A 10690-nucleotide genomic window follows, 5' to 3' on the forward strand; every position below is an offset into this window, starting at 1 on the left:
AGCGTGTGCTCTCATTGGCTCCCGTGATGGTTGAGGGGCAGCACTGCTTTTTATGAAATCCTTTCCTATTCTATAACTATGTATAAGGAAGAACATTACATGGTTATGTGACCCCCGCAAGGGCACACAAGGGCATCAATAAGCGTACATTTTTCATATTTCACGGGGGTAGGGTCATCATTTCGCTCCTTCGGTGTCTAGGCTTAGGCTCTACTACCACCTAGTAGGGATCTTTTTCCCTTATATATATATATATATATATTTACATGATAAATCGAATCGAACCGAACCAAACCTAATATCAAACCAATAAGAGAAACTCATAAAAAAATTGAAACCAAACCGAATTGAAAACTGACAAAATTGAAACGAACCGATCTAACCAAGTGAACCCCAGACCCTGTGTATTACTATTAGAAAGTACCGGGTCATGGAATTGGCGCGTGATAATCACTCCCTTAGACGCGCGTGGCTTAGCAAAATATCCGGTACGTAACGTTCGTTGAGGGTGTATACTCGTTTTCCACACGGTCTAAGTCCTTGAGTTTGAAGTAACGGACAAAAGTCTCACATAGCAGTTACAAGAAACCGAACAAAACCAGTAGTAAGAGCCATGAATTTTGAAAAATTAACAATCCTGCCATCCCACCATAATCGCGGCAAAGTGCCCCAGTTCGCGTTTCCATTCTCCTCCCTATAAATACTGTGAGGGAATCCCTTCATCCGAATCATCACTTGTAAGAATTGAAATTTAGAAAACCAGGTGAAACCGTGAGAAACTCATCTCTTTTTTAACTCATTTTAGAGACAGAAACAAGAGAGAGAAAGAAAGAAAGCGCGCGAGAGAGAGGGCGTGACTCGTGGAAGCCTAGTTTTCTGTGATGCGCAGTGTGGCAGGAGATGGTGGAGATCGTGTTGCAAGCTCTGAAAATGGTGGATCAATGATCTTAAAAGCCCTAACTTCTTCAAATGCTTTATAATTTTCGTTCCTCATGTATCAAGAATTTGATCCGTTTAATTTCCCGGACTCTTTCTCCTTCATCCTAAACCTACATTGTTTGAGTTTACCGGATTTTTCCGTTTCAAAAGTTTAAATCTGCTCTGCTTCTGGTTTTTTTCTCGGTTCCTCTGGTAATTTGTTGGTTAGATTCTGAAAATGGATAAACATTCATCTTGAAAACTCGTCCTTCTTCAAAGCTCTAATGGAATTGATGATTTCTCTTCTCTCTGTTGTCTCTCTCTTTCTCTCTGTTTAGTGAGTGTTTGTTCTGTGTAGAAGTTTCCTCTTAGCTTATCTCGGAACCTTGTTGCGCACTGATGTCTTTGTAGTCATTTTTCTGCGGTTTCTTTAATATGGAACTGGACTAGAATTATCAACTCTGGTTTGTATTATTGGGATTTCTACTTGTAAAAAGAGATGGCGGAAGTGCCTAAATTGTTGTATGTATTCGTTGTGGACGACGGAGGTAAGAGAGATGGGAATGACTCCTTCCGATACACTCGATCGATGCTGCAGAGCACCCTGCAGCTCATGGGATGCAAAGCGCGGCATGCGTTCAAGGTACCAAACAGAAAATTGGATTAGCAATTTTTTTATTTTTCGGCTCTATCTTATTTTACTCTCTTGAATGGATTAGTTCCCCTTAATTTTGTTAATAAATTCTATTAAATGTTACCTGATCTTGATTAGGAGTTAGAAGCTCCAATCCTCGTTCCAGAGGTATCTGTTTCTGTTAGTGTGAATTATGTTAGTACTTCACCTCTGGATAAAGTTCCACATTGGCAGATCTGCTGTGCATCCGTGTACCGTTTCTGAATTTTTCCAAGTTCTATCAAATAAATGGAAATTTTTAATTCATTTTGCATCCGAGGTTTTTAAATGATTGACACCTAGCAAAAAAAAAAAAAAGTTCGAGTTTGGCTGGTTGTCCCATAGAATCAAGAATTCCCTTCTTTGTTTTAGGCATTTTAGATATGAATTGAAATGTCGAAGTCATGACTGTGTTGCATTACGGAATGTAAAGTCAAAGATATATTATGTACAATGAATCCCACCTCCCAATTCAAAACATTGTTATTGAGCATATATTGAGGGTTGTAAGATGCTAATTACGATTTGCGGTCAACAACTTGTGCTTCTACTTGATTATCTGTAAAACTATTTTGCATGCCTGTCTTGTATGTTATATCTTTTCTGCGTAAACGGGAAGCTTTGTACGTATGAAATGGCAAGGGCAAAGCTTTTACTGAAATCTCTCTACGTGCTTCCCAGATTAGCCGGAGGGTTTTTGAAATGATGAGAAGTGAAGGCTCAGCTGATGCCTTGCCTCATGTGCTGATGGGAAATAAGTTAGGATTGAATGCTTCGGAAGAATACACTGAAAAAGAAAAAAGTTGTTTCATGTGCGGTTGCTTCGGTAAAGGAGAGGTTTGCAACCATTTAGTTTCGGAGGAAGATAAGAGAACAAATAGTAAACCATTTGACTTGTACAAAAGACGCACAACTATTGTTGTTAAAAGAAAGACATTCCTGGATGTTGTTTGTGATGTTCTTGCCGAATACAAGTATGTCGGTCCCAATCAGAGGGCTGACTTGGTTTTGGCATGCAGGTATAAGGCTTCATCTCCTAGTAGAAATATTGATGCAGCATAATCATGTCTACAATAGAACAACCACATGATTCTTTGTATTAATATGTTAAGCTCTCTTTTGGGAAATCATAACATGCTAAGGTTAATGTCCTCTAAATGACCATGCATTTTCAGTGTCAATCACTAATTGATTTCAGAATTATCAACAGATCCTTTCTTGGTAGATCATTTTATATTTAACATGGAAAAGAATGAGAATAAGCATTTGATTGGTCGATCATATTTGGAACTATGGGCTTTTGAGTTTCAAAGTACTCTCTTCTTCATCACTGTTTTAGTCTACTAATAGCAAACTGGTACTTACAATACCATAGTTTTATATATCTGTCATGGAAAAACATCAATGGCTTTAGGTTTTAGAAGAAAAAAAAATCTTGAACTCAAGTAGCCTACAAATAACGCAATACATTATGTCGCTCTTTATTGTATGACATAAAGCATCTAACTGGATTTCCTAATTATAGTTTCCAAAAGTGAAAGTGAGGTACAAATTTGCTTGTTTGTCACATAGCAAAAAAATCTTGATGTTCTATTGCATATATGGCTAATTAAGGCAACTTCTCATGCCATATGAGGGTTCATGGAGGGACAGTTTTAAGGCAGATTGATTTGCCTTCATCGTCTCTTGTTTCTTTTGTATCATGTTTCGTACTCTCAGGCCCCCTTCTCAAAAAAAAATTTGAAAGAAACACCATTAATTTTTTATGTTAGCCAAAAGCAATGCACATGGACAAGGATCCATAACCTCTCTAAGGGGAAAAGAATCATTTTTATGTAAGCTGATTCGTGGATAATTCTTTTTGTTCCGTAAGGCTCCATTAGGTTGCAAAGGACATTGAAGGGAAGGGAAGTGAAAAATTTAAACCTAAGGAAACTTTGGTAATCATTATCCACCATGATTGTATAAACTAAATTTTCTGACCATATTTAGTGATGATGCTCTTTAGATGTAATTTTTATTTTACTTTTCAACACCCAAGGGATTTAGATGCCTAGTAAAGTGATTTTTTAAACCAAATATGGAATGATTTGGAGTTAGTAATATAATCATGTGGGGTAATGATTACAAAAGTTTCTTTTATAGGCTTGAAATTTTCACTTTCCTTCCCTTTAATTTCCCTTGCAACCAAACAGAGCCTAAATTTGTTGTTCATATATGCTGAACTCTTATGAGGTGAACTAATGAATATTGGTCTTTCAACTTCAAAATGTATATTTCTCCCCTAATATGGTATTGAAGTGTTAGATATTAAACAGTTGGTTTTTCTCAATTACTGCTGGACTTGATGGGGATCCTTACATGTTTTTTATGGTAGAGGTTATGAGGCAGGACTTCAGGACTTGGTGTTACCGACGCTTTGATCAACAAGTGACTTTAGCTCCTAGTAGTATAACAGGCCAGGGTTCCCACTTTGTAAAGCCATCAGCTTCTCCCAATTTGAGTTGGATCATTAACAAATGATGGCTGTACTTTCCAAAACTGACATCTGATGATGTTGTTGGTATTTGCAAAACCCAATAACTGATCTGTGTTTCCTTTTAATTACATGCAAACAGGTAGTCCTGAAATTTTCTCCCCTTATGAGGGCTGTTTTTCTGGTGAATTTGTGTTGAACTTAGTTTAATGCTGTGTTATGTGCCCATTAGTCACCGTATGCATGCCTGCATGGCTTACCTATTATCTAAGAGTATTACCATGTTATTGTCATAAGCATATATCATTACCGTATATAAGCTATTATTATATGTAAGTAGTTATTCTATGTGTAAGCTATTGAGTGGTTGTAGGAGTTATAGATCATGGGACAATCATGGGAAGGAGTTATTGTTGTTAACAACTACCCTCTTGTGTAGCTATTAAGTAGAAAGAGTGAATGAAGAATAGGAAGTTGAAACCCCTATTATTTCTCTTTGGAGATTGAGGATCGGCTACCTCCTAATTAAGCCACGCAACTTACCATTTTTTTCTCCTTTCTTTGCCTAAATTCTCTGTCAAGATAGTTAAGAAAGGGCACTTACCATCGTGTGATTGCATTTGATGTACTAAGGATGTGTTTTGGTAGTTATCCAGAACAACGTTTCTGACTTTTTTCCATTCTATGGAAACAAAAAAACGGAATAAAGCGTTTGGTGTCAACTTAGTGTTTTTTGGTTTTTTTGGAACGAAAGGGAGAAAAAAAAATGCTAGAAACCCAAAATGATGGAACGACAAAACCTTGTTCCATCATTTCGGTTTCGTTCCAAATACAAAAAAAAAAAATGTGAACAACTAGGGTAATTGTTCCTGAAACAGGTTCACCAAACACCATTTTTTTGTTTTGAAAAAGCATTTTGACACAGAAACTGAAAATTCTGTTTTTGACACGAAACTTCATTTCTGGTCAATGGTACATTTGCAAGTGAGTTATGGTCTCGGATTTTTAGAGTGCAAAGGGAAGGAAAGGAAAGGAGGGTGGTGGCACTGTCAATTCTTTCCATTCACTTGTTATTTCTACTTCATGTATGTATAAGAGAAGCTGAGTCTGCCTGCTGGTCCTGAAATAAAATAACTGAAATTTGTTTACAAGTTGTACACAGTTATAGCAGTATGAAGACTTTTAATAAGCTAGATACTAGTTATAAGTTTTGAGATGCCTGAAAAATGTTCTCTTTCCCTTCTGTCTCTGTATTAGTTAGATACTTGCTTCTAGATGTAATTAATCTTGCTGATAGTCACAAAAATAATGGCATGAGTTCTCTCCTTGCATCTATTGAACTCTATTCTATTCCATATCTAGTCCCAGGTTTTTTAAAAAGGGAACAACTTCTTGTCACCATAGTGGTGAACTAACAAGTTGCAAGTTGCGACATTCTTTTAACTGCCCCTTGTCATATTCCCAAAAGTTGAAAGTCATTTAATGCAGTTTTTATGTGAAATGACAGGGAATTACCCTCATTGAAAAAAATGTGTGTTGTACTAAAAAGGGGAAAAAGTAAGGTTACAATCTTGTTTTAACCAAGTTGGTTACAACAAGATTTTCCTTCTCTCCAAGAAAATTAGTTATTGATGACATGCATACAGAAAATTGGTTGCTAAAAATGCAGATACCCTTTTAAAGATTTCCAGGCTAGAACTTAGAACGTTACTTGAAAACGGATTGCTGGGAACTATTGGATCAACTTTACTTGAGTTAAACAGGGTTTTGACAGCTTATGCAGTCTCTGATTCTTGAATATCCACTCAAATTTATCATGTAACATTCTTGATTCTATATTATTTATTACTAGTTTAACTTGCCATACCTTTATTTAGAAAAGAAAAATTGTAGGACATGAATAACACCAAACATGCTTGCACTTTATCATTCAAGCCTTTCTTGAAAATTCACCAAATGAAGAGTACTTTGTAAGATTGCTGCTATGGCAAGCCATGTTAATATGGGATGGAATCGCAGATTAAGGGTGAGTTTAGTATGGAATCAAAATCACAATCGTGATTGGGATTCCAGTCTCGGTTCAATTGGGTCTGTTTGATTTCCACTCCAGGATTGGAATCCTATGGTTGAAATTTCAAAATAAACCAGGATTCTGAATTCTGATTGCACTCATTGGCTCAATCCCAAATTCAGGATAATGAAGGAAGATTTGTTCCAGTCAAAAAGTGCTAAGTTTAACTCAATCACTGGATTGGATATTGGGAATCAACTTTTGGTGATTATGGTATCTTGAACCTGTTTTAGCTGTCTGTCAGAAGTCTGCGGTTGTTATGAAGACTTGTAAGCTTTCTAGATATTGTATTGATTAATTTCCCAACATGCTTTCTATGTCTTTTATCCTTTTCTCTAATTCTCTCTGAGTTCTTTCTTTCGTCTTGTAGAATTCGAGAAAGAAAGGAATCTGTGACTGTGCTGTTATGTGGGACAAGTGGGTGTGGCAAGTCTACTTTGTCGGCGTTGCTGGTATTTTCACCTTCCCTCAAAAGGAACTTGTTCCCACGGATTGATTACATAACATCTATCACATTGTTTCTTCTCAACTTGCATATCTTTTTTGTTCCAGTTAGCAAATATATTTGAATTTGAATGCCATAAAGGAAAAGCTTGAAAGGTTCTACAAGAAATTGTACTTTTTGGTACTCAATTGAGATTGTATTATGTCAATGTTTATTACTCATCTCTGAGCATTCAGAAATTTCCCATTAATTTGTAATTATTTTAGTTATTCAGGTCATTTACAGTAAGAATATAAAACAAAAATATTTGAATTATACTACTTTATACAGTGGTAGATTTACTGTGGATGTTCTGTCAGTGCAGTGTTCCTGAAACTAACACCGTTTCCTCTTCAATCATCCATTACTTTGATACAAGACATAAGATATGCATTACCCTAAACATATTTGATTTGTATTACTATTTATTGCTTAGCTGTGAACATGGTCACATTCTGTCGCAGGGTAGCAGATTGGGCATCACAACTGTGATCTCTACTGACTCAATTCGACACATGATGCGGAGCTTTGTTGATGAAAAGCAAAACCCTCTACTCTGGGCATCAACCTATCATGCTGGTGAGTTCCTGGATCCAGTGGCAGTGGCAGAAGCAAAAGCCAAAAGGAGAGCAAAGAAATTGGCACGCATTTCTCACACTCTACCTAAGGATGAGGCCTCTGATGAAGCTGTAAACAAAAAACCAGATTCCAGGCCAGCAGATGCTGGTTCTAGTACCTCTGAACTGATTGGTCCAAAACAAATGGCCGTTGAGGGATTTAAAGCACAGAGTGAGATGGTTATTGACAGCCTTGATCGGCTGATTACCGCATGGGAGAAGCGGAAAGAATCAGTAGTTGTTGAGGGTGTCCACTTAAGCCTCAACTTTGTGGTGAGTACATTTCACTGAGAATCTCTCTCTGTGCCTTGTAGGCTGACCTCCTAATGAAATAGTGACACTAAAACAGCTTTTGCTTGTAATGCATCAAGTTAAATAGTCAACCCATATCCAGATAATGAAGTTGCCAAGTAATACCTAGGGGCTGGCTAGGTTGCAGACCTTGCAATCCTAGCATTGCTTTTTCAACCGTTATTTTCATCTTTTTTATTTTAAATTGATGGGATTGGTTATGAAAAGGTAGGCTACACTGGTTGATGAAGTGCAACTAACTGAAAATCTGGCAGAATTTCATTAGGGGTTTCTTTTATTTATTTATATTTTTGGTACAAAGTTGAAAGTGTAGGAGGAAATATATAGTCTTGAGTTTATGGAGATAAGTAATTTAAGGGATCTCTTTGGAAATTCTGAATTTCGATCTCTTTGTTTTACAGCCCCCCCCCCCCCGGCGGCATCGTCAACGGTTTGCTAAGCAAAGCTGCAAAATTTGGATATTTGTATTACATATTTTTGCCATTAACTTAGTTATTCTGCTTTGCAGATGGGGCTAATGAAGAAACATCCTTCAATCATACCATTCATGATTTACATCACGAATGAGGAGAAGCACTTGGAACGATTTGCAGTTCGTGCAAAGTACATGACCCTGGACCCTGCAAAAAACAAATACGTTAAATATATTCGCAACATAAGAACGATACAAGACTATCTGTGTAATCGTGCTGATAAACATCTAGTTCCCAAAATAAACAACACAAATGTGGACAAGAGTGTGGCAGCCATTCATGCCACTGTGTTCAGCTGCCTTCGAAGACGTGAGGCAGGGGAGCATCCGCACGACCCCACCACAAACACGGTTGCGGTGATAGATGAGGAGTACCGGAAGCAAAATGCTGCCAACTCATTGAGCTCCAAGGGGATGTTCCAACTGATACAGAGAAAAGGATCGTCCAGAAATCTAATGGCTCTTCTAAATACAGATGGTTCCGTGGCCAAGGCTTGGCCTGTTGACTCTATTGGTGACAATGGAAACCCCATATCATGCCATGGGAATGAGAAAGGAATAGGGAGTCCAATGTATGGACCCTTGCAGATTGGCAAGGCAGAGCCAGTTAACCTTCAGTTTGGGAACTTTGGGATCAGTGCATGGCCCAGTGATAAGGGTGGGCCAAGTCATGCTGGAAGTGTTGATGAGTCGAAGGCTGATGGAACTGATAATGGGAGCAGATATTACTCTTCCTGTGGCAGCTCACCAAGGATGTCTGATGTACCTGCAAAAGAGGTTTTCCTGACCACATTTTTTACTTCCTCCATGGTTTATGCAGGATTATATTTGAAGTATGCAGCATGCATACATATCAATATCCAACAAACCTGTTTTTGAGAAGATAAGTCAGTTCATATCCAGAATGTTGGTTGAACAATTCCATTAAACATCAATTAACTCTTAGAACAAAGTGACACTGTTCATTGGTATCAACTACCAAATTTCATTTTGCCAAAGTTCTTCTGTTTCCTTTTCCCTGCTATTTGGCAATACAGATGGAACAAATCAATCTTTTTATGGTGCCCCACCTTTTTTCTTGTGCTTCCAGCTTAAAGAGGAACATTCAGTTTCTGGCACTGATGAAGAAGCTGATGAACCAGCTGAGGTGGGCAGTGATGAGGATCTTAGTGATGTCGGTGAAAGGCAGATACATGAAGAGGTATGAAAGAGCTATAAAAATGTTTAGACAACTCGTTTGCAGTGCATTGAAAACCCATGTTTCTCATAATCCTTATTATGATGGTTTAGGACTTCTAATACACCCAATTACATGCTTCATGGATGAACTAAACATTGAAATGGAAGCCATTAGTTCTAGTGGCATATGCCAAGCAATGGCTAAAAAATAAGCCTTATTGTTGAAATGTTTTACGGTGTTACAATGACATTAAGAGTAACCAGAAAAAAAATTTCTGATACTTGTAGCATTTCCTTGGCCAGACAATCAAACCATTGAAAGTCAAAAAAGAAAGCGAAAAGGCTGGGCACTCGCTGGGCTGCCCAGCATGTAAATGTGTTCAAAATTTTCTTTTCCTGACGATGAAATTTTCTTTTCCTGATTCTTCATTTATATTTCAACTAGTATTTGTTGTTACAGATTGAGGGTTCAGTCGATGAGGAGTCGACGAAGTCCGATGAAGAATATGATGATCTAGCAATGCAGGATGGAGAAGAGATTGGTTATTGGTGTGATGATGATGAAGAATCCATGGCAAAGCTAGTGCCTTCCTCTGGTGATCCTGGTACTAACAATGTCGAAAACCTGAAAGGAGACAAGTATCAAGAGAATTTGGATCTCTTTCTGAGAAAAAGCAACGAGCCTTTGTCTGAGCCATTATGCTTCTACTCTGAAATCATAGAGAAGAATCAGAGGAAAATGCCAGCCGGGGGCAATGCCAGGAGGACAAAGAAACGTTCTCTCAGCATTCCGGCATTGGGGAAGCATGGATCACTGTTCAATGGGCCAATCCTTTCTGGAACACCTCAGGCTCAGAGGTAGCAAATTTTAAATCTCTTAGAGGCTTTTGTGGAGGCTCCTGTTGGAGCATGAGGCAAAACCCATTAGATTTTCAGTAACAAAATTTTCTTCTTTTACTTGTATATAAATATTTTTAGTTATGGATGGATTTTTTTTTTTTTTTAATCGTTTCTCCATTTGGTTTTTGCATTGTCCAATGTGTAACTAAAATGGCTCCGCCAATTTGGGGAGGGGGGGGCAGGTAAGGGTCATAATGTACGTAACCTTACCCCCACTTTGTGGAGAGAATGTTTCCTGACTTGAACTTGTGACCTAATGGATCAACCTTACTATTACGCTAAGACTGCTCTCTGCTTGGTTAGAAATTGGATGCCTAGAGTTAAAAATGACCGAGATATGAAACATCTGGGGCAGATTTTACCATGAACTACTACTTGGTTGTTTGGTAACCATTGCTTATATGAGGATATAGTGATAAGGCTGCATACATATAAGCAATCATTATCATACTATGGGGAGGAATTCGCATGGCACACTGCTATGGATGGAATCATCCACATGGGCCTAATGGTCAGAGCAGGGGAGAGAAAATATTAATGAACCTCATGCGATGATGTGAAGGAAATAGTAGTCTGTTTTGTGACGAT

The 10690-nt window shown here is 37.9% G+C and overlaps 1 protein-coding gene across 2 annotated transcripts; it reads left to right on the forward strand.

Annotated features, from left to right (window-relative positions):
- Positions 1–720: 720 nt before the first annotated feature.
- LOC122057225 (P-loop NTPase domain-containing protein LPA1 homolog 2-like) lies at positions 721–10206 on the forward strand. 2 transcript variants are annotated; one of them, XM_042619250.1, is made up of 7 exons: positions 721–1561; positions 2273–2610; positions 6509–6590; positions 7087–7512; positions 8060–8800; positions 9114–9224; positions 9648–10206. In XM_042619250.1, the coding sequence occupies exons 1-7, from the start codon at positions 1418–1420 to the stop codon at positions 10062–10064; spliced, it is 2259 nt and encodes a 752-aa protein (XP_042475184.1). In that variant the 5' UTR covers positions 721–1417; the 3' UTR covers positions 10065–10206. The 2 variants fall into 2 exon arrangements, with proteins under 2 accessions (XP_042475184.1, XP_042475185.1); XM_042619251.1 differs by having other exon boundaries at positions 9663–10206.
- The last annotated feature ends 484 nt before the right edge of the window (positions 10207–10690 follow it).

Source organism: Macadamia integrifolia, chromosome 12, assembly GCF_013358625.1.
Source record: "Macadamia integrifolia cultivar HAES 741 chromosome 12, SCU_Mint_v3, whole genome shotgun sequence".
Lineage (NCBI taxonomy): Eukaryota > Viridiplantae > Streptophyta > Magnoliopsida > Proteales > Proteaceae > Macadamia > Macadamia integrifolia.